This window comes from Ursus americanus, chromosome 14, assembly GCF_024610735.1.
Source record: "Ursus americanus isolate L20-20 chromosome 14, mUrsAme1.1.p, whole genome shotgun sequence".
NCBI lineage: Eukaryota > Metazoa > Chordata > Mammalia > Carnivora > Ursidae > Ursus > Ursus americanus.
This window is the reverse complement of record NC_142140.1, coordinates 42,705,568-42,732,622: the sequence shown is the minus strand read 5'-3', so window position 1 is coordinate 42,732,622 and position 27,055 is coordinate 42,705,568. Positions and strand designations below refer to the sequence as shown.

The 27,055-nt window shown below is 49.3% G+C and overlaps 2 protein-coding genes across 3 annotated transcripts in view; both read left to right on the top strand.

Moving 5' to 3' along the window:
- KIF15 (kinesin family member 15) overlaps nucleotides 1–12,189 on the top strand; it is a 65,318-nt gene extending 53,129 nt beyond the window's left edge. For both annotated transcript variants that reach the window (XM_087867119.1, XM_045778660.2), the window contains exons 27-35: nucleotides 1,114–1,260; nucleotides 1,795–1,896; nucleotides 2,200–2,364; nucleotides 3,954–4,063; nucleotides 6,516–6,588; nucleotides 7,060–7,097; nucleotides 10,713–10,878; nucleotides 11,080–11,211; nucleotides 11,553–12,189. In XM_087867119.1, the coding sequence (XP_087723245.1) occupies nucleotides 1,114–1,260; nucleotides 1,795–1,896; nucleotides 2,200–2,364; nucleotides 3,954–4,063; nucleotides 6,516–6,588; nucleotides 7,060–7,097; nucleotides 10,713–10,878; nucleotides 11,080–11,211; nucleotides 11,553–11,615 (996 nt within the window). In that variant the 3' untranslated portion in view covers nucleotides 11,616–12,189. The remainder of the gene's footprint in view (nucleotides 1–1,113; nucleotides 1,261–1,794; nucleotides 1,897–2,199; nucleotides 2,365–3,953; nucleotides 4,064–6,515; nucleotides 6,589–7,059; nucleotides 7,098–10,712; nucleotides 10,879–11,079; nucleotides 11,212–11,552) is intronic.
- A 2,507-nt stretch (nucleotides 12,190–14,696) lies between these two features.
- Nucleotides 14,697–24,637, top strand: TMEM42 (transmembrane protein 42). The gene is made up of 3 exons (XM_045778674.2): nucleotides 14,697–14,921; nucleotides 16,803–16,949; nucleotides 17,670–24,637. The coding sequence occupies exons 1-3, from the start codon at nucleotides 14,730–14,732 to the stop codon at nucleotides 17,808–17,810; spliced, it is 480 nt and encodes a 159-aa protein (XP_045634630.1). The 5' UTR covers nucleotides 14,697–14,729; the 3' UTR covers nucleotides 17,811–24,637.
- The last annotated feature ends 2,418 nt before the right edge of the window (nucleotides 24,638–27,055 follow it).

The following is a 27,055-nucleotide window of genomic DNA, read 5'->3' as shown; positions in this document are numbered from 1 at the left end:
GAGAAGGGTGATGACTTCCACTTCCGGTGAAGCTTGCGTTCAGCCTTTGGGGAGCTGGTCTGGTAATACCCAGCTTTCATTTTTTTGCACTTTTAGAAATTAGCCTAAAGAAATAATCTAGATGTGAGAATATGAGGCATATAATAGTGAAAAATTCAAATCAGCCAAAATATTCAGCGATGGGTTGAACTGTGGTGCATTCATAAGATGAAGTCGAGCCCACCCCAGGAAAAATGATAGGATAGAAGAGTGAATACATGGAAAAATGTTTGCGGTACATCGGGTATCTATGTGTGCATGTGTACCTGATGTATCACATTTTCCCACGCACTCGTGGCATATCATTTACATGCGTACACACATATACATTATTATTGTATGTGACGTGTACATAACATATATGTACGTATCTCTATATTATAATATTGCACATTAATTCATATGTAGTTATATAAGTTAATATATATATGTACGTATACGCACGCACATTTGGAAAGTTAGAGTAAGCAGATTCTGCTCTAACTTGGTAGGGCTTGCATGCTGTGTACATAGGAATTAGGTATGCAACCCACAGGACACTTAATTCTCTCTGCCACTTTCCATCAAGCTACTCCCCTGAAACGATGACGGCCTATGACTATGTATCACTCTCTGGTGACAGCCCAGCCCCTCCCCCAATGGGCTGAGGGCACTCATCTTTACAGCTCTTTATCTTCCAATGTATAAATGACTAGAGTCAATTGGTCAGACAGCGGGTAAGGACGAGACCTGTATCTGGAGTCCTCCTAAGGGAAGAGTGATCAACTTTGAGATCCTGGGGGTGAGGGGAAAGGTTCGATGTTAGGGGAAAGAGGTAGAATACAATCAAACCCCAATAGGGAGACCTGTATGAATTGCCTGTAATATTTCTCTTTAGACCCGTTCACTTAAATATTAACTGCTTGGTTTGCTTTGGAATGGATTCGCCCATAAGCAAAAAAAAAAAAAAAAAAAAAAGTTCTTTCTTAAAACTTCCTTAACTTTTAAAATTGCACATAGCAGTGATTTGCAAATCCTTAGTGGAGTACCCAGTTAAGAAAGGACTCTTCCTTTGTGGGGATTGTCCCCTGACAGAGGGATATGCTCTGCGAGGACCTGGCCCATGCCACTGAGCAGCTGAACATGCTCACGGAAGCCTCGAAGAAGCACTCGGAGCTGCTGCAGTCCGCGCAGGAGGAGATGACCAGGAAGGAGGCCCTGATCCAAGAACTTCAGCACGAGGTGAGACCCAGGGCCTCGGCTCCTCCAAGAGGAGGCGCTTAGGTGGGTCGGCTGCGCTGCGGGCTCTCAGCGACTCGGCTGCTTACATGGGTTCTGACTTGCTTGGCGGCCTCTCTGCCTACCCCCGGACCCCCAGCGTGCACCAGTAAGTTCTAACCTCTGGGGCAAGGTTATGGCTTACTTTTGTCCTCTTGTTGGCTTTTGTTTTATATTTTATTTTCCCCACATGACCCTTTGATTACCTGTGAAGCTTAAAAAAGTTTTTTTAAACACTGTAAATAAAGTCTGGAAGAGAGCAGGAGACAAGAGGGTCAGAGAGCAGCAACCAAGGTGCACAGACGTTTACAGCTGTAAACATTGCTGTGGTCTGGGCTGCTTTTAATACCTTACTGCTTTTCAGGTTATTACTGAAGTCCTGACAAAATAGCGTGAAGTCTGTATCCTCCTACCTCGGGCAGCTTGCCTGTTCTAACAGGACCATGGGCCCCATATGATTTTCTAACGCATCATCTCGCCTCTATTCAATTTTCCCAGCTGAACCAGAAGAAGGAGGAAGTAGAACAGAAAAAGAATGAATATAACTTCAAAATGAGACAGCTCGAACACGTGATGGATTCTGCTGCCGAGTATCCCCAGGTACTTGTCAGAAAAAGAGCGTGCTGCGGGAAAGAATGAAGTTTCGTGGGTGATAAAAGTTTGGAAATTACGAAGACCGTAGCTTCGTTTTTTTGTTTAGAGAGAGAGATTTTCGCCAACACCTTTTCTGCTTTTTGCTTGATGAAAAGGTACCGGTGTTTTGTTTGTTTTACTTGGACAGGAATTAGAATAATAAGGTGAACAGCTGAGTGTTCTCTGTGCGCTTGGCATATACATTTACAGTGAAATCTTTGTGAAACCTCACTTAATCGAGTATTCAGATGACATTTAATTTTATCGTAGAGCCCTAAAACACCACCTCATTTTCAAACACATTTGGCAAAACTCCTGGAAACACAAGAACAAGAGATAGAAGATGGAAGAGCCTCTAAGATTTCTCTGCAACACCTTGTAACAAAGCTAAACGAAGACAGGGAAGTCAAAAATGCTGAAATCCTCAGAATAAAGGTAACTGGATGATTTTTTTCCCATAAACCTAATCTTTAAAAAGAAACAGTATCCAAAATAAATGAGTAAAATAGTATCTTTCATGGTTACTGACGATACAAAATTCAAAAGGCACAGAACTAAAGGGTACACAGAAAAGCCTTCCTCCCCTGCCGACTCCACACTGCCTAGGTGACCGTCCCTGGGGGCTCCCACTGTAGCCAGGTTCCCATATGTAACCACATCTGGAAGCATTATCTCCCTGCCCATTTGGTTTTTATGATGGTATCATACCCGGGCCGTACCAGCTACTCTGATCACAGTGCTGCCTGACTTAGATCCTTGCCCGTTTCGTAGAGAGGGCACGCTCTCTCACTACAGTTATAAATTTGTATTTTTCTTATTAGGAATAAGATGGAGCATTTTTGGTTTTTCTGTTTCTCTGACCTGTAGCCTTCGCCCATCTTTCTATTGTTGGACTTTTCCTTAATGATTTGTAGGCATTCTTTATGTATGAGGGAGATTTGCTTTTGTCTATGATAGTTAAAAATACTCTTCTCTTGTTTGCCCTTCCTTTAAACTTCCTTCTGGTTTTGTTTTGGTTTGGGTTTTGCCCAGGGACTTGAGGGTACGGTGATTATACGTGGGGAGAGTGTGTTTGGAGGAGCATTGAGGGGCGGGAGGTGTGTGGAGGAGCACCGGGGTGGGTGGTGTGTGGGTGCGGAGGGGTGTGGGTAGAGCAGATGGGGTGCTTCGGAGAAGATCGCAGTTAGCCTGTGAGGCTGTTGCTCTGCAGTTTTTGTTTAGGAACAAAATGAGCTCGCTGTAACCAAGGGACAGAAAGTACAGGAAGACAGCATCTCTCTTAACTTTAGGGGATCATTCTTTGCTTTTTTATTTAGGGCAGCTCTCAGTATGCTGCTATCCCAGGAATGTGGCTGCTATCCCAGGAATGTGGCTGCTACCCAGACTGGCATGATTTTAGGACTGGGAAGAAATTGGGTCAGGTTAAAAGAAACAGTGGACAAGTAGAAGTAAAGGAGAAAGGACACTCCTTGCAGACAAGTATTTATTTCTTTTGGATGGTTATGCTCATGATTTTCAAATTAGAGTTCACTTAAGGATTTTGAGTGACGGGCTGTGGCGCATCCGTTGGACACTACGTACAACGCAGCGATTTGACAGTTCCACCCGTTACGCTGTGCCCGCCACAGGTGGGGCTACCATCTGTCACCAGACAAAGTTATTACTCTGTTATTGACTATATTCCTTACATCAGGTTTTTCTAAATTAGAATTTATTAAAGAGAATCAAATAGAACATTTACCAAAGTAGGGACTTTTGAACGTCTTTTCTCATAAAGGGATTTTAATGAATTATGTGGTATTGTTGAGAGACGTTTAACACACTGTGGGTATGAAAAGGAGTCATAGTTCCAGGCCCCCAAGAGCTTGTCATAATCTCCTTTTTATCCAGCGATACCCAGGGCAGTGTTCTGTGCCTAGCAGGAGCTTCAAATATGAATATGTGTCTCATGTGTGGCTTTGGGGAGCGGAATCATGCCTCCTCTAACGTGTTTTCTGAAAAGACACGATTTGATGTCTTACTAGGAGCAGTTGTGTGAAATGGAAAGCCTCCGCGTGGAAGCCGAGCAGTTGCGAGAGAGAAACTGGCTCCTGCAAAGTCAGCTGGATGATCTTGAAAGGGAAAAGAACAACAGGTGAGAAAGAGCCACCAGGACTCTGTGGGCTAAATCGTGGCCTGCCTGGGTGTGGGTAGGGGAAAGTGGTTGGAATTGGTTTCACAGCGTGCACGGTGTTCGCCGCTAGTCCAGGGGAAGCCCCGTTGGTTGCTTTTGAGTCAGGTCTGGTGGGGGGGGGCTGCTTCTTCCAGGATGGGAGAATAAGGCCTTCATGATCTTGCCAGCCCTGCTAACGTTGCATTGTTGTAGAGCTATTGAAATGAATTTCAGGCATGGGAAACATTTGAACCAAACTGTCTACTGCTATTTGAGGGGAAAGGGGCGTGGGGTGGGGAAGTTATGACCTCGACGAGACAAGGTGTCAGAGGTCCAGCAGAAAAGGAAGGGTTTCCTACCAGGTGATTTTGCTTCATGACCCATGGTCCGTGGAATGCTCCTGCGCAGGAAGGAGCTTTCCAGAGGAGCGCTCCCTTGGGTTTGGGTATCTGTGCATGTGGTTTGCCTTTAGCTATGACCATTTTCTGGTTGTATTTGCTAATGGGACGGCATAGTGTCATGGGCAGTCACACCTGGGCTCTGTCCTGTCTCTGACACCTGAAAGTCCTGTGACTTTGGACACAGTTTTTAACTTCTAGTGCCTCAGTTTCCTGAGCCATAAAATGAGGAAAATGATGGCTCTATCTCACAAGGTGTTTTAAAGACTGAAAATAACCTGGGTAAAGTGCTGGTTACAGTGCTTGGCCGAGGGGTGGCACTCAGTAAGTGGCAGATATTAGGTATACAAGGTAGAGTTATGATCCTGCCCTTCTGTGAACTTCCCAAGAAGGACTTGAGAGGAGGGTGGCCTGGACAAGAATGCAGCAAGTTGAAGTGAATCACAGGGGCTCTCCTTGTGGGATGGAGGCCCTGGCTGAATTCAGCTTCCAAGATCAGGGGTGCCTGCTGTTCCTACCATTGCCGGTAGGTCTTGGGCAGACGCACTCCCCTTCCCCGTCCAGAAGCAGCCCCGAGATGCACTGTCCAAAACCTAGCGAAGACAACAGATGCTTGAGGATGGTAGCGGTGGCTGTGCCAACAGTCTATTCCAGAATGCTTCTCTTCAAGTGTCAGGGAACATTGGAGATGCTCGATTTAGTAGCACTGCCCCTCCCAGCTGATTGTGATGCAGGTAGTCCGCAGTCTGCCCACCTGCTGTCCACATGCTCCACCCCCATGTAAAGAAATCACTGTACTTGGTACACGGTCTTTTATCAAGAGCTAGTTTAATCATGGAACATGGAACGTTTTTAAAATACTCTGTTTCATAGCTACATGTCCCATATGAGGAGCCATACAGAACCTCCTTCCTGAAAGACCAGAGTGGGAGAAAACTGTGGCTCAGGGGTCAGATCAAGCCCACAGCGTGTCTGGTCAAGAAAGTTTTATTGGAGCGTAGTCACATCCTTTCATTTAAATATTGCATTGACATCACAGCAGCCAAGAGGAAGAGCTGTGACAGGGACCCCCATGGCTCCCAAGGCCTAGAATATTTTCTGTCTGGTTCTTGACAAAAAAAAGTTTACCTACTCTTGGATTAGAACATAGAAAACACTTCTCTAATGGTTTCGGGTATTTTCCTCACTGAGGTCTCATTACCATTTCTGTCTAGGCTGCCAGATTCATTAATTGAAAGAAACTACTGGACCTTCTGTTTTCCTTCAAGAAACGATCTTTTGCTCATCAGTGACAGATATTTCTAGAGGAGTCTGTGGCATCCAGGCAGGTTCTCCTTGGGGGATGTCCCCTTGGTGAAGGGGCTGTCCACAGAAACTCAATGTATGATCCTGCCCTGGTCAAGCTCACAGAGATGGACTCCCATTAATCAAATTCACAGGATACTGATGCATCATCCAGAATGTAATTTCCTTTACATAGAGGAGCATTCCTTTTCCATGAAAAGATTTATGTCTGGTACTCAGGGAATCCCCTTCCTGGTGTCAGGATACATGGGACGCCAGAGTACCATCAGAAAATTGCCAGCTGACCATGAAATCCAAGCAAGGGGGCGTTGGGACTCCCTGTGCTAGACCGGCCTGAGGAACCCTCCCCACACCCAGAGATGCCCCCTGCCAGCTGATCACCAGGCTCCTGGACCGCCGGTCTCAGCCCCCTTTTGCTCCCATTTGATCTTCTTGTGATGCCGCTCTTGGCTCCATTTCTACTTTACTTTCCACCAGGCCTCGATTGGGTTTCCCAGCTCTGTTCGTTTCATTTTTGTATGGGAGGCATCCTGAATTCCAGGGGGGTGCCTTATTTGATCCCCATATATCAATCACATTTGTGAACCGTGCTAACTTGACTTAATCACCGGAGTTAGCTTTGCATTGCTTTCAAGCTAGCATAACTTGGCATTGCTGCTACAGCAGATAGGAAACTGATACGTGGATATGCCTAACTGCGTTTCCGCATCCTCCCTTTTTCATCTCTGCAGTGGACAGAATCATCCAGATCAGCAACAGCTGAAGAAAGAACAAGAAGAAATGATCAAAGAAAGACTTGCTAAAGTATGGCTTTTTTTTTTAAATGTAATAGTTATATTTCTTGTCTGAGAAATGCTTTTCTACTTAGCATTTGTGGTTATAGATTTTAGAAACCATTTTACTCTTGAAATTTCTGTCTCTTCTGTATTCCCACTGTTAAGTTTGATATTTACCTTCAGTATTCAGACATCATTGATGATTAAGAGTGAATTTGTCTTCGTGTTTCAGCAGTTAGCCCCCTGCCCGCATCCCCACACGGAGTTTTCCATTTAGAATAGAAGCAGGTATAGGGTGCCCGTGGAAGGCCTCCCAGGGCACAACGCGTGAAGTCTGAAGAGACAGGCGCCCCCTTTCTGGGTGCACCGTTGGGATGTGGAAAAGGATGTTGGTTTAATTGATCTCATTACCATGAGGGAGAGTGGACTACTTACCACCAATCTTTTTCTTAGCAGTGGTAAAAACTTAAGCCATCTCTTTCTTTTTATCTTCTTACAGAATAAATTAGTTGAAGAAATGCTGAAAATGAAAACAGAGTAAGTGTGCTGTTTTGTAATTCAAGTTCTTGTAGTTTTCTTTCTTCTCCTCTAATGGAAGAAATACAATGTCTACAAGGCAGGGAACTCCTTTCCATCTTCTGGTTTCCTCTGATTTAAAACCTTGAGGCCCCCTGAGGCCCATAGATCAATAATCTTGATTTCTTCTGGTCTTGACCTTGGGTCTCTTTACATGTGTTCTGTAAACAGGATTTTAATTCATTCATCTAGTTTTCATATTAATGTAATCTTATAAACTGCCTCATTCTTAGATGAGCAAGATATACTGTATTTTCTGTCAAGTTCAAAATATGTAAACTGTTTGGTATTAACAAATACAATGGTAAAAAATTAGAAAGATAGTGCACTCTGAATAGATATTCATCCAGAGAAGAGGGCCTCAGACATTTTCACTTGTTAAACCTCCTGAAAGAATTTTGAAACACCACATACCCTCGTGCACATTTTTGGGGTTGACTTTATGTCTAAAGTTTCTCATTGGAAGTTTAAATTGATGCAAAGCATGGAAGTTCTCACATACGGAAAATAGTGCCATTTAGGAAGGAATAAAGTTCTTGGTGTCAGGATGGCCAAACGGTCTCGGGTGCCAGACTCCAGCTCCTGCTTCTTGTGGTCTGGATTTCTGGTTTCTGCATGGAGGTGGGGTTCGGATCGCACTTCTGACACATCACTGGTTTTGTTCCGGCCATTGTCCTATCAAAAGTCTCACCTTGAACTGGCCACAGAAGTAAAGCTCCGGTGGTGTTCTCCTAAAAGTATCCAACTGACCTGCTACTTTCTATCCATTTCACAATACAGGAACAAGTTCCTAAACCTAAGATTGCACATTGTTCCTTTTTCCTTTCAAATGGAGTGTCCGTTCCGTTCTTACAACACAGAATTATATCCTAATTTAATAAAGTGGGAAATTTTTTGTTGATTACCCTATTATATACCTGGGCAACAAAAATATATATACAAATGGGAAGTAATTTGTATTTGTATGGCTGGCTCTAGTGCTGTATTTCTTCTGGATTGAGTTTTCATTACAATTATTATTAATCACAGTGTCCTAAATTTATTATAAGTTTTTATAGATTATTATACATAGTAAAATTTAAGTGGAAATGCATCTCCCAGTGCATTTTATCTTCATGCTTTTGCTTCAATTACTCATTATTCTGTTATACTTAATTCTGGAATGAGACAATATTCAGTATCACCTCTGTTCCTACTTTCTGTTTTTATAGCTATAAGTGCTGAGAAATTTTATTCACACAGTAAGTAAATGGCAACAGAAGGAATTTTGTTAGAATCCTGTCATGCAGTTATTTGAACTCCATCCAAGTTAGTATGTCAAAAATTACATAGCGATCTGTCATCAAAAATTCTTTTTTTTTTTTTTTTTTAAGATTTTATTTATTGGGGCGCCTGGGTGGTTCAGTCATTAAGCATCTGCCTTTGGCTCAGGTCATGATCCCAGGGTCCTGGGATCGAACCCCACATTGGGCTCCCTGCTCAGTGGGGAGTCTGCTTCTCCCTCTCCCATTCCCCCTGCTTGTGCTGTCTCTCTCCCTGTCAAATAAATAAACAAAATCTTTTTTTTTTTAAGTTTTATTTATTTATTTGACAGGGAGAGGGAGTGCGCGAGAGAGCACAAGCAGGAGGAGCAGCAGAGGGAGAGGGAGAAGCAGACTCCCCCCCCCCCGCCCCCGCCAAGCAGGGAGCCTGACACATAGCTGGATCCCAGGACCCTGGGATCATGACCTGAGCCAAAGGCAGACGTTCAACTGACTGAGCCACCCAGGTGCCCCAGACAAAAATTCTTTTTCATGATCAGCTGACAAAGACCACCCATTTTGTAAATGATTTGTTACCCAGTCATCTGCTTTATAGTATCAAAGAGTATAGATGTGGAACAGAGCTTGTTCCATACTTTGCTGTACATACAAGCAGTTTAGGGACTGGCTCCCAGACAGGTGGTCATTGGAGAGCTAGGGTAGAAGTGCGGACCACTTACAGGATCTGTGAGAATCCAGCTGTACGGTTTGTAGAATTGCAGCTATTTTAGAAATAATAGCCATTTTAGACCTTCTAGCAAAAAGAATAAAAGCTCTGTAAGTTGGCATGTAATTTATTTCATAATCTAGGAACCAAGTGTCTCCAGTGATACACTGTCCCTAGAAGATAGAGGACCTCACACTGTGGGCCAGGGAAGCACACACTAGAAAGTGGCACACCCAGTTTTATCAGTCCCAACCTACAGCAGTGATTCTCACCATAATGTTATCTATTTGTGTATGTGAGGATGCATTAAAAAGCTACAAGGAACTGAATTCCATGCTAACTGGTGTAGGCAGGAGATGCTTAATTTCATATCACAAGAGGTCTGGAGGTGCACTGACTCAGTGATGCCATCAGGGACCCATACCCTTCCCATTCTTCTGCTTTCGGCACCCTTGCTTGTGTCCTCTTGGCCACAAAATGGCTGCCATAGCCCCAAATGTCATAAACAAGAGGATCACAGCTTGTAGTGAGGTGGGTTCAAAAGGGCTTTCTTTTGTCAAGGGGGCAAAAAGTCCTATTAGCCCCCAAAAATCAGCCTGTGCTTCGCTGCCAGAATTAACACCCCTCCAGGCAAGCTGAGGAAACCAGTATCTGGCAGTAGGTTGAAGAAACCAGGCTTAGACTAGACCAGTTTATTTTTTACCAACACTTGGGAACTGGGTGTGCTGCTGCTTCTTTTTCTTTTTTTTCTTTTTTTCCCCCCAAATAAAATGAGTTTTTATAAGCAAAGAAACAGCAAGGGATTGGTTGTTGGGTAAGCAGCAGCAGGGTCTGCTGTGCCACAGAAATTTCATCAAACTAAAGCAAAGTACACAAGACAAATGTAGAACAGCTCCAAGTGAACCAGGGAGAACATCAGTGCCTCCTCCCCATGCTGTTCTTCTGAGGTTCCACGGACTGTAGTCTGAGAACACTGCTCCTGAAATTAGCTTGTCTTAAATGGCATATTAAATTCTGAGTATGATGTCCTTAAGTAATCATTCTATTCCATATGCATAAAAATGCAGTAAAAAGTACTTGTTTCTTTTGGAGAGCTTATAGGATTCATACAATTTTATTAAAGCAGTATAGTTCTATGTAATTCCATGGTAACTTTGTTCCTCGTTTTTCTTTTCAATTGATAGTTGTATAGCGTATGAATTCTGAATAGCACACCCTTGAAGAAATGACTGGTGTCCTATGGTCTGAGAACCAGTTTTTGAAATCCAAAAGAATTAAGATATGGGGCATTGAATATAACCATGCAGACTGTCATAATACTTAAATTACATTTGCTCCAAAGAGGCCAAATCCAGAAGTTTCCATTCTAAATTTTTTATCATTTTAAAAAATGGTTTGAGAAGTTTTCCAAAAGGAAAGTCTTGGGTAAAATAACAAAAGACGCCTATCTGCACCCCTTGCTATCTCCCTATGCCGTCACTAGGGGAGGGCTGAGTGTTTGTGACGCTTTCAAATCAAAATTCTGGGCTTGGGTGAAAAATGTCTCATTTGAATACTGTTGTAATTATGTTCCTTTGGAATCCCACAAAACGCTATTTGCTGTTACAGCCTAGAAGAAGTCCAGAGTGCCCTTCAGAACAAAGAGATGGACTGCCTTAGAATGGCCGAGGAAGTCGAGCGAACCAGAACTTTGGAATCTAAAGCGTTCGAAGAAAAGGAACAACTGAGATCAAAGCTGGAAGAACTGTATGAGGAAAAGGAGAGAATATTCCAGGTGTGTTTGTGTGTTGGTTGTTTTCGTGTGCTTAGGACATATCTGGGAGGGGGGTGTCCGTGGTTCAGACTTGCTGTGTCATGAAAGTCGGGAACCTGGGCTCTCTGGCGCCCTGTGCTCTTGGGAGGCACGAAATAACGTGATGGTAAAAGCAAAATTAAGAGCAACTAATTTTCCCGCCCTGGACTGGTTTGCCTGCAGGAGATGGAAATGTTAAGGAAGCAGGTGGAGTGTCTTGCTGAGGAAAATGGGAAGTTGGTCGGTCACCAAAACCTGCATCAGAAGATTCAATACGTCGTGCGGCTGAAGAAGGAGAACGTCAGGCTCGCTGAGGTAAGCTCTCAAAAGTACTCTGAATAATGCTGAGCCTGGTCTTAGAATGATTGTTTAACTAAAGTTTAATTTAATCATCGAATCACTTAAATGCTTTCTTCGGGGAACTTACTGAATTAAAAAGTATTAATATATCAGTCCTTATTATTCCAAGTATAATTCAGTCCGTTGTCAGGCTCTAACATAATCAGATTCTTATTTAACGTTATAAATAGTTTACAAATTGAAAATTGTAGTCTTAGTTTGAAATATAAACTTAATGAATGCAAAGAATAACTTCCTGTAAGCATTTGAGCCTTAATTCTTTTTTTCTTTTCCTTTTCTAAAAATTTACTTCTCAGGAGACAGAAAAGTTGCGTGCCGAAAATGTATTTTTAAAAGAAAAGAAACGGAATGAATCGTAAGGCTCCTGGTCAACTACCTACCTAGGCATCACCTTTCTGGAGACTTTCTTTCCTCTTGCAAAAGTAAGCCCTCCCCTTGCGCGTTTAACAGCTGAATCAAGGAGCAGAATTACTAACTGTGTGTGGCATTGGGGGCTGACCCTCAAGTTTCTGGTGAACGTTCTGCATCCATGCTCGCCTGTGGCAGTCGGCAGTCTACCATTTAGAAGTTACCATCCCATTTCAAAGCTTTAAATCGACTGTAAATACTGGGAAAACCTTTTGCCTTTTTAAAATAAACTGCAGCTAAGGTTTACAGTGGCTGTTGGCCAGGTTATTTTTTTCCTTAGATACCACCTCCCGTAATCTCCCTCGAGTCACAGCAGAAGCTCTAACAGTACGTGGTGGTTTTAAAACCCGCCCCGACGAGAATCCTGTTGCAGAGCATGTATGAAGGGCAAACTTGTTAATATAGATTATTTTTGTAGTCTTACTTTCAGTATTCTCTCGAGCATTTTTTATGACTGTAAATATGGCCATTTTCCAAAATGTAACAAAATCCCTTCAAATTTAATAAAGTGATTTACGTTGTTCACTTGGGAGAGCCAGATTAAAGACTTGTCCCTTCACCCTATACTTTATGAGCACCTCTTATGTGCCCTGGTCATCCGTGAACAAAGCAAACAAAACCTCCTGCACTCAAGGAACTACTGTGTGTCACCACTTCTTTCCCTTTCATTGCGAGTCATATCCTGTTGTGTGAAGATGCCACATCTGATTGACTCACCATTGGACGGACACTAGAGCTGTTGGCAGTTTGGGGCTATTACGAATAACGCTGCTGTAAATATTCGTGTACCAGTCTTGCTGGGGACCTGTGTTTCCTATGGCTTGAGTAGATATCTAGGAGTGGGGTTGCTGGTAAGCCTGTGTTTGACTTTTTAAGACACTGCCTCCCCTTTCCAGATGCAGTTTGGTTGCACCCTCCACATTCCCACCAGCAGGGGGTTCAGTTTCTCCACATCCTTCTCCTGTTACCTTCTCCTGTCACCGCCACATGTTTTACTGTAGCCATCCCAGTGTCTGTGTCGTGGCTCATCACTGACATTCTCCTACAGCCTCATGCTACTGAGCATTTCTTACATATAATAGAACACCATACTCGGCAATAAAAAGAGGCTTCGTGGATGAACTTCAACAGCAACAAAAAACATGGAAGAAGCCAGACCCCAAAGACCACATACTGAGTAATTCCATCTATGTGAAATGTCCGGAAAGGGCAAGCTGTAGAGATAGAAAGCAAATCATCGGTTGCTTGTGGCTGGGGATGGAGGCGAGTGACCCAGTGGGCATGATGGGAACTTTCTTGATGTGGTGGAAATGTGTTGGCTTGTGGTGATGATTGCACACATTTAGCTCTATATATTTACTAAAAATTAAACTCTCTTCAAAATGGCTTCATTTTATGGGTCATAAATTATACCTCCATAAAGCTAAGAAAAAACAATTTTAAAAATTAAAATTCCCAAGGAGTAATAGTCAATCCCTAAGAGCCAGAAACAAAAAAGGAACCAAAAATCAGTGTAGGGGTACCTCGTGGGCTTGATGGTGGAGCGTGGAACTCTTGGTCTCAGGGTTGTGAGTTCAAGCCTCACACTGGGTATAGAGATTCCTTAAAAATAAAATCTTAGAAAAAAGAATAAAATTCAGCATAAGGTAGAGCGTAGAAACTGAGATCGCTCTGGAGGTGGGAGAAAGGTTGGAACACTGGTACTGAAGAGGCTTGGATGTTACCCATGTATGGGAGTGTCTGGGGGCTGCTGGAACAAATGACCACACACTGGGAGGCTAAAAACAAATGTATTCTCTCTCTGTTTCTGGAGGCTAGAAGTCCAGAATCAAGGTGTCAGCAAGGCCATTCTCTCTGAGGGCTCCAGGGGGCTTCTGTTCCATGCCTTTCTCTTGGCTTGCGGTACCGACAGCAGTCCTTGGCGGTCCTTGGCGTGTAGATGCATCACTCCAATCTGCCTCCCTTGTCACATGGCCTTTTCCCTGTGTCTGTCTCCTGGAAGAATACTAGTCAGATTAGGGCTCATGCTAATGACTTCTTAATTTGGTTACATCTGCAGTGGCCCCCTACCAAGTAAGGTCACATTCACAGGTGCGGAGGATTAGGACTTAAACGTATGTTTTTGGGAGGGACACAGTTCAACCTATAAATAGCTATCCATGCTTTAATTTGAGCCACAAAGCCACCCTGTGAGAGCAAGTGGCAAGGAAGGACTTCCACGAAAACTTCCTGAATGGAAACAAAAATGCTCAACAGTTCAGTGTGAAATCATAATAAAAAAGCCCCATACAGATTATGTAAACTATTTTTTAATGCGTGCTATATATAAAACTGCACAGACAGTAATAATGGTTTTGCTAGAGAGCAGAAGTAGACCTCTATATACTCCAACACTTCTCTTTGAAAGACATGTACTACTTTCTATACACATTTTAAACACTTAAGTGCACAGGAAATGGGAACTAATGTTAGTCCTGGTTATCTGGGTGGCGTGATTATGGGTGACTTATTCTATTTTCTAAATCCTACAATGAGCGCGTATCCATCTGGGCCTTTTGATTGGTCAGAGGCCCTCAGCGGAGCCCGCCTCCCGGCCGAGTGTGGAGGTCTCTAGCGCCCTCTGCTGAGGCGTCTTTCCCCTTCGCGCCTCCCGAACTGGAAGGTGCAGGTGAGTCCCCGGGGGTCTTGTTGAAATGCAGATTCTGACCAATGGGTGTCGCGCGGGCCCGGGATTCGGCATTTTTAACCAATTCCTAGGGAAAGCGGATGCTGGACCACACTCAGTGGCAAGGGCAACCACAGCGGCAGGCCGCAGCTTCCTACGCCAGCGGCCGACGGCTCCCGGGTAAACCGAAGCCCAGCGCCGGAGGATGCCCGCCGCCCCACCGAGGACCCCGGGGCTCGGCTCCGCCCCCGGCTCCGCCCCCCAGGCCCTCCCGCACCCTAATTGGCCTCCCCACTCACGTGGGCACCGCGTCACGTGAGGCCGCTGCCCAATCGCGACGCGCGCTCGGCCTTACTGGTGGCGGGTGCGCCCGGCGCGGGGCGAGGTGGCGGCGGGCACCATGACAGAGAGGACGCCGTCCCCCGGCGGCGCCGTGTGCCCGACCGCCTACCCCGATGCCCCCGCGGAATTCCCCCCTCACCTCCAGGCCGGCGCGATGCGACGCCGCTTCTGGGGCGTGTTCAACTGCTTGTGCGCCGGCGCGTTCGGTGCCCTGGCCGCCGCGTCCGCCAAGCTGGCTTTCCGCAGCGAGGTCGAGCCCGGGGCGCCGCTGCGGCCGGCGGGCGGGCGGGTGGGCCCGGGCGGAGGAGGGGCGCTGTGGGGCCCACGAGGCTCCGGGGGGGTTGGGGTTGGGGGCGCAGGGCGAAGCCTCACGCCCGCGGGTCTGTTCGCCCCGTCCGCAGCCGGGCGCTGCAGTCAGCTGGGGCGGGAGAGCATCCCTGCATTATAAATCACCTCAGAACCTCGTCCAGTGTAGGCGGTAAGAAACCTGAGCCTCTTCCCAACCAGGGACCTAAAATCTGCCCTCCCATTGGGCTAGTTCGCTTTCCTACATCCACTCTCACCGTCTGATTTTAAGCCCCTTATGCCCGAACAGTTCTCTCCACGTGACTTAAGGTGAGAAGCCTGTTGCCCATCTCTTTGCTCAATTAACGAGTGTTTTGACCGGTATACCCTGCTGTCAGGAAAATTGGGAGTTTGGGACATGTAGGCATAAGAGAGGACAGAGAAGCGTTCTGGACGTGTCCCCCCCCCCCCCCCCGTCCCACCGCTTTGCTGAGAACTCCTAAACTGCCTCCCCACGTCTGCCGAAGTAGATCTCTGTCCCTCCCATTCCGAGTCATAGGCCAGTGTCCACTGCTGGAGGGGTTTCACTGCCCCAGCACCCCAGGGTTAGGTCCTGACCTGGTCGGTGGACAGACTGGTCCATGCGGGTAAGCCTGCTTAGGGCTAATCCAATGGGAACCACCATGCTTGGGGTTAGTGTCCTGTTGGGTGTAATTCCTGAAGTGGTCCAAAGGAAGACAAGTAACTAAACCATGAGGTTTCCTGTTCCTAGACTGTTTAGTTGTGCACCGGGCCTTCATTGCTGCATAAGCAGGCTACATACAGTGCTTTTGTGACAATTCTGCAAAGACACCCTTTCCTTAAGACACTATATATTCACCAGCTGGAAACTGTTATAAGAAATAAGAGCATGAGTGGCTCCTGGCTGGCTCAGTTCGTAGAGCATGCCCCTCTTGGTCTCGGGGTTGTGAGTTCGAGCCCCACGGTGGGTGTAGAGATTACTTAAAAATAAAATCTTTTAAAAAAAGAAAGAAACAAGAGTATGATATTGAGATGGGCACCGAAGAGGCAGCTCTGTCTGCAGGCGGGTGTCTAACTCAATACCAAGCAGGTCTGCATGTTCTTTGTGTAGGAGGCTTAAGATCTCCTTTCTAGGCTCTCACCTTTAAAAGAAGAAAAAGGCTGCAAGTACTTCACGTGATGTCTGGGATCACTAGTCAAGTAGGGGGTGTTTTCCCTGAACAGGGCTGTGTCCTGGTTAAGAGCATGGAGCCACTGCCTGGGTTTGAATCCTGGTGGCTCCCACGGGCTATAGGCGCTTCAGGCAAGTTACTAATGCCTTGGGTTCTTCATCTGTAAAGTGAAGTTAAGGAATAAATGAAAGTGCGCTGAAGACACTTGGCACAGGGCCTGGCACAGAGTAAAAGCTCCAGAATGCCCAGGGAATTCCCAGACGGGAAGCGTGGCGCATTCACGCTTTCCTGATCCCCGGAATCTGCTCACACTACGTACTAATGTCAGTGTCCTCCAGCACTGATCTTCAACACCAGTAAATGGTGTTCGAAACAAAGTACTGGTCACGGATTAGCATTGTCCTCTGCCCCAGGGCACGTGGCCAGCAAGATGGCCAAATAAGTCTCAGTTTATTCCAGCTGTAAAATGGGTATGTTGAGCAGAGGATTAAGTGAAGTCCTGTGCAGGAAATCTTTGGGGACTGCCCACCCCGGCTGTGGCGGGATCTCAGTAGGGGCCCAGCTGCTGGTGATCAGGCCCCTGGGTGTGCTGAGAGGGGGGGCCGCAGGGCTGCTGTGGCTGAGCGTAGCCGCCGTGACACTCTCTCCCGCAGGTGAACATGGGCTTCTGCATCTTAGGCATCATTGTGATGGCAACCACCAATTCTCTGATGTGGACATTCTTTAGCCGGGGCCTCAGTTTCTCCATGTCTTCGGCCATCGCATCCGTCACGGTGACGTTTTCAAACATTCTCAGCTCGGTGAGTAGCCCAAGGGCACAGTGCCCCCGTCCCAAAGCTGGGTTCCGGGGTGAGCTGGGGAACTCCCGCCCTCCCAGACAGGAGAAAAGACAGGAGCTGACGCGGAGATTGGGCTGTGGCTGGAGCCCTGGTGGCTCCTCTGATCTCTAACATGGCGGAATTCTCGAGCTAGCTGGGAATGAGGTCCAACTATAGAAAAGCCTACCTGCGTGCCGCCCTCCCAGGCTGCAGCCCTCATTCTGACGTCTCGGCCCCCTCTGTGCAAGCTGACGCCTAGGACTCTGTGAACTTGAGCATGAGACATGGAGGGGGGACGCTCTTTCCTCTGATAGCCTGTTGTCAGCCAGGCGGGGCTGAGCCCAGTCGGTCCTGCCCTCGAGGGAGGGAGTACTTGGCCGGCCAGTTTGGATCAGCAAACACCCGGCGACAGCTGTGTGCTGGGCCTTAGCGGCTGGCCTCTGCTGGTCTTTATTGTGCCCTTTGCTTGGGGTGGGGGTTGTGAGGAAGGTACCCTTCCCCCGCTCTCTGGGTGAGCCTGACATGAATAGTGACTTTCGGAAGGTGACAGCTGGATTTCAAGCCCCCGACTTCTGGCTCCAGACCTTCCCTCCTGCCCCAGGAGGGCAGTCAGCCCTGGGGGAGTGAGGTGGTGCCTACTTGCCGTGGTCGAGTCCCAGGGGCATGTGTTGCCGTGGCCTCACTGCAGTCTCTGTCCTGCAGGCCTTCCTGGGCTTTGTGTTGTATGGAGAGTGCCAGGAGGTCTTGTGGTGGGGAGGCGTGTTCCTCATCCTCTGCGGACTCAGCCTGATCCACAGGAAGCTGCCGCCCAGTGGAAAGGCCCCTGATCACAAGCAGCAGTAGCGGCAGGTGCTGGACGAACCCGCTGGAGAGACAGCACGGTGGTCCAGGCGCCGGACAGCGTGTGGGGACCAGCTCCCGGGGTGGGCTGGGCGTGCAGCCTTCTGACCATCAGCCAGAGGGAGATGCTCCCGAGGGAAATGCGCGTCTGACTCGGCAGCCTTGAGGCTAGCCAGCCACAGCTTCTGGAAGGGGAAGGACAGGTACACTCGTGTTTGGCCTGAAGCCTTTTCCATACGCCTGCACGGTACTTTCGATGCTCGCGGCCCTGGGCCCACCCAGTGCCCCTTGGCAGATGCTGGAGACCCTGGGGTCGGTCTGCTGGGTGACCGGCCTTGAGACCACACTGTAATTGCAGTCCTGTGGCCGAACAAAGGCCTGTCACGTGACATTGGGATGGGTTCCCGGTGGAGCTCTCTGACACCTCCACGCCGACGTACCGGGATGTCTGCGTGATGCTTCTGCGGTTCGGCAAGGGAAGGGAAGCTGGATTAATAAATCCTGTTGTTTGTAAGTTAAAAGTAGCAGGTGTGGCATCTTAATGTTTTCCTACTTTTTTTTCCCTTCCATACTGGAGTAAGAGGGAGCAGCCCGGGTGAGCCGCAGCCCTTGGAGTGGAGTTGAGAGCTGCCCTGGCCCCGGGCCTGGGGCTCAGCTGCTCTACTGCCTGCCGAGCTCGAGCACCCGGCTCCTTCCTGAGGCCACCCAGGCTGGCGCTCTTCAGTTTCGTCCGGGTCTGTCCATTTTCTTGGTACCCAGGGAGGAAGGCTTGACCTCACTTTGGGGACCAGTTTTGTTTCACTTGATGGGAAAGGAAACTGGCCCAGAGGCTGCTCTCACCCCCTCATCTCCCCCGTAGGCGTCTCTGCCCTTTGATTTTCTGAGGGATCCCACAGATCCCTGTGACCTTTTTGTATCTTATGCAGCGTGAAAATAATTCCTAGTTCCGAACGGTCCGTGTGCTGGCTGTACGTTCTCTCATGTGGAGCTTCAAGTTCTCTGTGGGGGGACATCCCTGGATGTCCCAGCGCCCTCTCTGCTCTCCCCGAGGCTGAGCACCTCCCCGTCTTCTTCAGACACTCCCTGCAGTAGAGAGGGACTTGGTGGCCAGTAGGCAGCGGGGAGAGGGGGGACAAGGGCCATGTCCAAGCTGCCCCTCCTCCCCGCCCGTGTAGCACGTCCCCTGCCCTTCCCCATATTCATTGCACCGCTGACCAGTGAGCTTCCGAAAACTGTTCCTTGGCTCCTACCGAGTGGGATCTGAATTTATTTTTAGAGAGAGCGAGCACACAGAGGGGAGGGGCAGAGGGAGCCTTAAGCAGACCCTGCGCTGGGCACGGAGCTGGATGCGGGGCTTGACCTCACGATCCTGAGATAGGCCCTGAGTGGAAACCGAAGTCGGATACTTAACCGACTGAGCCACCCAGGCACCCCTGGGGCAGCTCGAACGGCTAATATACAAAAGGCTTCAATCTCACTAGTGATGGGGAAATGCAAATTAAGAGCACAGCGAGGAGAGAAGACAGGCCTGCCAGAGGCTGAAAATACTTGCAAAATATCTATCCGACAAAGAACTTGTCTCCAGAAGATGTCCCACCAGTGCTGGCGTGTTGGTGGGAGCAGGTTGGTGCTGCTGGGCTCGCCCAAGTCACATCACCACCCGCCTTGCGGTGGCCCCATGTGTGCTGCTGCCTACACTGCGTTCCCAGGAGCCACACGGCATTTGTTTTCCCAAAGCTAGGACGTCCGGACGTTCCAGGGACCCGGGGAATGGTGGGAGGTGTGGTTAAAGGTTCATAAAAGAGAGATCGTGCAGTTCACAATGTTGAGACAAACGGTTGGCTTTCAGAGAAAAGTAAGGCTGGGTCCCTACCTCATGGCTCAGTCCACAATAAGTTCCAGAAAGGTCAAAGATGAAACTGTAAAGCAGAGAAGAAAATGAAGGCAGTGTGAAGAACAAGCTTGGAGTGAAGATGTTTCCCAGGAAGCAGGGAACCTAGAAATAAAGGAAAAGAGAGAGAAACTGCCTACATAAATGTTAAAAAAACATGTAGCAGAACCTGGAGTCAGAAGGTGATGAATAAGCAGATGCTATTCTGAAGCATAAAAAGAGCTCCTGTGTGGGGCGCCTGGGTGGCTCAGTCGTTAAGCGTCTGCCTTCGGCTCAGGGCGTGATCCCGGCGTTCTGGGATCGAGCCCCACATCGGGCTCGTCCGCTGGGAGCCGGCTTCTTCCTCTCCCACTCTCCGTGCTTGTGTTCCCTCTCTCGCTGGCTGTCTCTATCAAATAAATAAATAAAATCTTAAAAAAAAAAAAAAAAAAGAGCTCCTGTGGCTCCAAAAAAATGAGCCGTATCCCAAATAACGAGTGGACCGTATTCGGTAGCCAAGAGCGGTCTATGGAAAGACGCTCAGTCTTACTCGTAATGGGGTGGTCAGGAAATAACATCGAAACAGCAATGAGATTGCCTTTTTTTTTTTCCATATCAGATGGGCCAAGATGAAAAGTTTAGTCGGTGAGCAGGGTTCCGTTGGTCGGTTGGTTGGTTTTTAAAGGCATCTTCCCATCTTTCTATGGGAGTTACTGATACAGTCTCTAGAAGGCTCTTTGGCAGCATTTACTGAAATTCCAGAGGCACATACCCTGTGACACAGCAGTTTGACTTTGGAAGATTTGTTTGTTTGTTTGTTTGTTTATTTATTTATTTAAAGATTTTATTTATTTATTTGACAGAGAGACAGCCAGCGAGAGAGGGAACACAGGCAGGGGAGTAGTGGGAGAGGAAGAAGCAGGCTCCCAGCAGAGCAGGGAGCCTGATGCGGGGCTCGATCCCAGGACCCTGGAATCACGCTCCGAGCCCAAAGCAGATGCTCAATGACTGAGCCACGCAGGCGCCCCTGGAAGATTTATGTTCCAAATCTCGTCCCCCGGAAGTGCAGAGACATGGGTGCAAGGAAGTTGTAGCCTATGAGAAGATTTGGAACTACCTCCGTGCCCGCCCAGAGGCAGTAGTGACCACTGAAGATAATGAGAACTACCCGGGTGGTTAAGAAGTAAATTCCACGGTATGTTTTGGGGGGCAGGGGAAGGCACGGTCTAGAATGAGAAAGCTCCCGCACATGTGAGCACATGTTCACGGCAGAGAAAACTGAAAAGATACTTCCTAGTGGTTGCCCCTGGAGAGAGGGTCTGAGGGTCTGGGGTGGGAGAGGTTTAATTTTTACAGTGGGTATTCATTACTTACCATCCTGTTTGGAATTCCTAAATCAGAGATTCACGGCTTTCATTTATTCTGGAAAGTTCTCCACATCATCGCTTTGATGCAGCTGTTCCCTTATGCTTGATTTTCTCCTCCCAGAACTCCTGTTGTGTGTGTTTTGGACTTTCTCATCCAAATCTGCCCGTCTCAGTCGGACTGGACACACAGGGTGAGAATAGCCCACGGGATTGAGCTCTGCGACGGCCTTTATGGGGCCTGGGGTTAGCCAGTTAAAACCAAGCTCATTAGCCATGAAGATCTGTCTTCGAAAGCCAGAGTGGCTTCTTCAAGTTTCTGTGTGAACCTTTTCCCACCTGGCCCCAGGCCTCAGTCCAGGCACAGGACAAGTCTGGCCGGAAAACTGAAGCTGATCTGAAAGCCTCCCAGGGCAGAGTCCGTGTCATGAGAGGCAGGGTGCACACACCGGAAGTACCCAGAGGGCCCACACGGTCCCCCTGGGCACAGAGTCTATGGCTCCACCAGGCAGGATAGGCTCCAGTGTGGCCGCCCACCGTGGAGCGTCCTGCCCTAGGGTACTCAGTCCAGACCCGGGACTCCAGGCCAGTGCTCGGTTTCAGAGGGGCCTCCTGAAGCCGTCAGTTCCAGCCTCGCAAGTATGGACGAAGTGTGTAAGCATTCTGCGTGGAGGGTGCAGACGGCCGGCTCGGTCTGGATTCAGAGCACTTGTAGCAGCTTGGAAATGCAGAAGGGAAGCTTCTAGAAAGAGCTCTGAAAGCAAAGATCCCGAATGCCCTCCTGCGGCCTCTGCGCCGCCCTCAGTGCCAGGCTTCTGTTCTTTCTCTGTCCTTACGAAGTCCATGTGTCCCGTTCTGCAGTCGTACTTTACGTGGATTCAGTCATCCCTGCTTCTCCCCCAGGCCCTTCCTCTACAAGGGCTGGGTACACGAGGGACGCAAGCCTTCTTAATGCGATTTAACCAGAACGACGCACCATGCTCAGGACTTGGTCAGAATGAGGGCAGCCGGGTCGGTGAAGCGTCTGCCTTCGGCTCAGGTCATGATCCCAGTATTCTGGGATTGTGTCCCTGCATCTGGCTCCCTGCTCAGCAGGAATCTGCTTCTCCGTCTCCCCCTGCTGCTCCCCCTGCTTGTGCTCTCTCTCTCTCTCTCAAATAAATAATAAAATCTTAAAAAAAAAACAAAAAAGAGGAATTGGTCAGGATGAAATCCTGAAATTTCACATATTTTGGATGTGGTTTACATAATCTCTTGCTCCATTTGTCTTGACCACTTATCCACCGAGCAGCCTAGAAAAGCTCAACCCCTTTCTGGGGGACAGCTGCATGTCATAATCAAACTATCTTCTAAGGTGTGCGGACCAGGAGGAAGAGGAAGGATATAGAGGCAGGCTGTCAGTGCGTTGTTGCCAACTGCAATGACTCTGGTACGCCAGTCGAACCCCGACATCCCTCACGGGTCCCGAGTAGTCTGAGCTGGCAGGAGCACACGGGGTCCCTGTGCTGTGCCCTCCCCGACCGGCAGCTTTCGGCTGGAATCACAAGGCTGGAGCACGATGTCGGCATACGGAGCCTCTCAGTGGCTGGATTTCAGGTGGTCCCATTGGAGGACAGGCTCTGTCCTGCGGGCATCTGTTTGTGACCCAGAAGGTCCAGCCAGCATCTGGGACATTTTCATAGTTCACAGGCTGTACAGAGCGGTGTCTGAAATCGCCAACGGGCCTGAGCCCAAGACCCGTTTGCCAAGCCTGAGCTGTGCTGCTGACCGGTCTGAAGGTTCTCGTCGCTGACTGCCTGAAAAGGGAGCAGCCATTTCTCACCTCACTTTGGCGTTCCCGACCATCACACGTGCGGTCTGGTCAGGGCAGGTGTTTCACGTGCAGCTGCTGCTCTGGCCGGCCCTGCATTCTGCGGACAGCCTGACCCTGCCCTTTGGTACAGGTGCGCCTGGAGCCCTGCTTGCGGGGCCGGGGCACGTGGGTTGCGATCCTGGAGTGGCCCTTCCAGACCAGGGGTGCCTTTGCCTCCTTGATGCTGTCTCCCCATCTGTCATGTGGGGATGATGTGGGCGCAGTGAGGCTGGAATGGGAGACCGGGGGGGGCCTCCATCCTCAGACACCCCGGTTCCTTAGCCTGGAGCAGGGTGTGGCTGGGAGGGGACAGAGTAGAGAGAGGAGACAGCGGGGCAGCTGCTGGAGAACGGTCTGGATGACTCATGGGGCTGAGGTTGGCTGACACCATAGCTGTGTGGGCTGGAGGCAGGCCAGGACGGGGGATTAAAAATACCACGCTTGGGATGCAAAGATGATAGGAAATGGCTCACCCACTGCTTACGGTTAGCTAAATACTTGTGCGCAAGTACCACCGGGGGACCAGACAGAAGGTCTAGTAGACCTTGTGACAGGCGATGGGGTAATGGGGACAGCCTCGCTTCTTTAATGTTGTTTTGAGTTTTAAAAATAGATCTTTACAAGAGGATATATTTGGCCCCTGCCTGGGAGACAGCTCCTTTCGCTCCTCTAAGGGAGGCGTGGGGTCTCCTTGAATGTGCGGGTGGAGACTACAGTCGGAAGAGTCTCCATTCCCTTTGGCCACGATGAAGTAAGCACCTACTGTGTGCCGTGCTGGGGGCCACCTGCTCATCCCCGAGGACGAGGACCTCCCTGCCCCTGACTTCAGGGGCTGTATAGTGTTCCTGGGTACGGGCGCGTTCGTCCCATAAATACTTACTGAGCACCTACTATGTAACCTTATGTCACTCACTCAGCAGATACCTGCCTTCTACCTACTGCCTCCCAGGGAGCCCCCAGGCTCTGGGAACCTGGAGGTAAGGCCATCCCCGCTCTCCTACACCTGCCTGTTCTGATAGAGGGAGTCGGACAGTAAGCCAGCAAGAGTACAAGGCAATTTCAGACAGGGACTTGTGCACGGAAGAGACTGAAGCCCGAGGGTCCCCCGGCGGGAGAGACAGCGGTGGGGCAGGTGGGGCTGAAGCAAACTGGGGTGGGGAGGGCTTCCCTGGCCGCTGGCCTCCCTGCTGAGCTCCCCCTCCCCAGCCCAGGCAGATCCAAGAGGAGGGGTCCTGGCCAGGGACGCAGCCAGTGCAAGGGCCCTGGGGGAGGTGACGCCAGCCACCCGCTGGTGTCCTCTAAGGACAGGAGACCTGGTTGTTGCTGGGAGATGTGGGGGAGGGCGGGCGGGCTGGAGACTCCCCATGGAGGGCCTAATGCAGGCAACAGGAAGGGGTTGGATTTGATTCCAGGAGTAACAGGGAGTCCCCGGAGGTCATGACATAACCTAATCAATGGTTTTCTTTTTTAAGATTTTAAAGTAATTTCTAAACCCAATGTGGGCTTGAACTCACAACCCTGAGATCAAGAGTCACATGCAGGGGCTCCTGGGTGGCTCAGTCGTTAAGCGTCTGCCTTTGGCTCAGGTCATGGTCCCAGGGTCCTGGGATCAAGCCCCGTATCGGGCTCCCTGCTCGGTGGGAAGCCTGCTTCTTCCTCTCCCGCTCCCCCTGCTTGTGTTCCCTCTCTCGCTGCCTCTCTGTCAGATAAATAAATAAAATCTTAAAAAAAAAAAAAAAAAAAAGTCACATGCTCTCCCGACTGAGGTGGCCAGGGGCTCCGAACCAATGGTTTTAAAAAGGTTCTCTGAGGGGCACCTGGGAGGCTCAGTCGGTTGAGTGACTGCCTTCAGCTCAGGTCATGATCCTGGAGTCCCAGGATTGAGTCCCCCATTGGGCTCCCTGCTCAGCGGGGAGACTGCTTCTTCCTTTCCCTCTGCCCCTCCCCCCTGCTTGTTCTCGCCCTCTCTCTTTATGTCTCTCTAATGAATAAATAAAATGTTTTAAAAAATTGAAAATAAATGAAAAGGGGCTCCGATAGCTGGCAGGGTTGGCAGTGGCGTCACCCAGGGTGGAGGCGGCAGGCTCCCTGTAACCTAATCTCAGAAGCGACATCCCCCATGGGGCGCCTGGGTGGCGCAGTCGTTAAGCGTCTGCCTTCGGCTCAGGGCATGATCCCAGCGTTCTGGGATCGAGCCCCACATCAGGCTTCTCTGCTGGGAGCCTGCTTCTTCTTCTCTCACTCCCCCTGCTTGTGTTCCCTCTCTCGCTGGCTGTCTCTATCTCTGTCAAGTAAATAAATAAAATCTTAAAAAAAAAAAAAAAAAAGTGACATCCCAGCCCTTTTCCTGTGTTGTTTTTTAGAAGCTGTTTTTTAGAAGCGAGTCACCAGGTCCGGCCCGCACTCTAGGAGAGGGGTCCACAAGGCAGGAGGTGGGCGTCACTGGGGCCCATTCGAGAGGCTGCCCAGCGCACTGGGAAGAGGAATTTGCTTCTTTCCACAGGAACTAGAATCGTCCATTGGGATTTTTGCAAGTGTGAGTATCCTTGGGGCTCAGCGTCCCTCCACCTTCCCTTCCCCGAATTGCTCTATAGTCAGCGTGGGTCCCGAAGGCACAAGTGTGAACAGGCTGGGGCCACGAGGCAGGACAGGAGGACACCGGCAGCCCAGAGAAGGGGGGGGAACAGAATTAGAATTAAGATGGTGCATGAAGGGTCTCTTTAGCCAGACCCTTCACTTCGCTTCCAGGTATTTGCATCCTTTCTGGCCACTCCAGGGTGTGGGGATGGCCTTTGCTCCTTCTCCCTTTGTTTTTTAAAGATTTTATTTATTTGAGGGAGACACACAGAGTGAGCACGAGCGAGGGGGAGGGGCAGAAGGAGAGGGAGAAGCAGATTCCCCACTGAGCAGGGAGCAGGATGCAGGACTCGATCCCAGGACCCTGGGATCACAACCCGAGCCAAAGGCAGATGTTTAACCGACTGAGCCGCCCAGGGGCCCCAGCCTTTGCTCCTTCTGATCAGAGAGGTGGAAAGTATCGCCCAGCCATGCCACCTGAGAGGTCGCTAGAGGCCCAGGCCACAGTGTCTTTTGAGACTCCTTGTAAATGAAAACCCAGCAACCTCCAAATCAGGCTTCGGAAACTGTGGCATGTTGTAAAACCCCAATTTAACAAACTGAGAGCTTCGATATTCAGGAAACAGGAGGGAGTGTGACTGTGCTTTTCACCAGGCCTGATGGAGTTTGCGAAGAACGTCCCTGTGCTGGCCAGGAAGGGGAGGCTGATGGGTCCAACTCGGGGCCTCTGGTTCAGGGATTTGTGACAAGTGTCATCTTTATCCCACACCTGCCTGTACAGCCTTTTTTAGAGATTGCATCAAAAGCGTAAGTGAGGGCCCTTTGCTAACTTTTACATGATCCGTACAGCACGTGCCGTGTGGCAAGCATGTTGTAAATGCTTTAGAAGAGCAACTTCCTGGCTCTGCCCTTTCTCTGGTTTCCATAGAGTAGAAGGACTGTCCAGCCGGGGCTTGTCGGAGGCTGAGAGAGATACAGGCCACTCCCAACTAATTTCAAAACAGAAGATGCCCCAACAGGCATCAGTGTGTCATCTGCGACACAACCCCAAAGGGAGGTAGGCGTGGTAATGACTGCCATTTCACAGAGGAGGAAACTGAGGCACAGACAGGTGGGCATCCGTTCCAGGCCACAAGGTGGGTACGTGCACTGGCCCTTCTGGGTGCCCTACCTGTCCAGACAGGCCGTGGCCCCCATGTGTTCTGCAATGCTCTGGGGCGGGGTGGCGGGCCCTGGGGGGTGTGGCCAGGCTGGGCGGGGCTGCCAGCACCTGGTTCCAACACCCGCGTGTGTGTCAGACCGAAGTGCAGACAAGCATGGTGCGCTCGCCCAGAATTGGGTCAGGGAGCTCCCAGAGGGGCATGGCCCATACCTGTGGATGGGGAGAGGCCCCCCCAGTCGCTGCTCACTCTGCCTGGCATCATTTCTGTGCCCAGAGCGCAGGGCACCCCAGTACGATTTAGACTGTGACATGAGAAACTTAGAGTGGATTTCAGCTGCGCAAGATGGGCGAGACCAGAGACCCTGTCTGGTGGGGGGTCCTGCCCCCCGCCCTCCCCTGCTTCCCTCTCCCAGGAATGTTCTA

Excerpts from the sequence above, each read along its gene's own strand:
- TMEM42 (XM_045778674.2), top strand. The coding sequence starts at position 14,730 with ATGACAGAGAGGACGCCGTCCCCCGGCGGCGCCGTGTGCCCGACCGCC. Across the intron at positions 14,922-16,802 it reads AGCTGGCTTTCCGCAGCGAG|GTGAACATGGGCTTCTGCAT; the intron begins GTCGAGCCCGGG and ends TCTCTCCCGCAG. Across the intron at positions 16,950-17,669 it reads TTTCAAACATTCTCAGCTCG|GCCTTCCTGGGCTTTGTGTT; the intron begins GTGAGTAGCCCA and ends TCTGTCCTGCAG.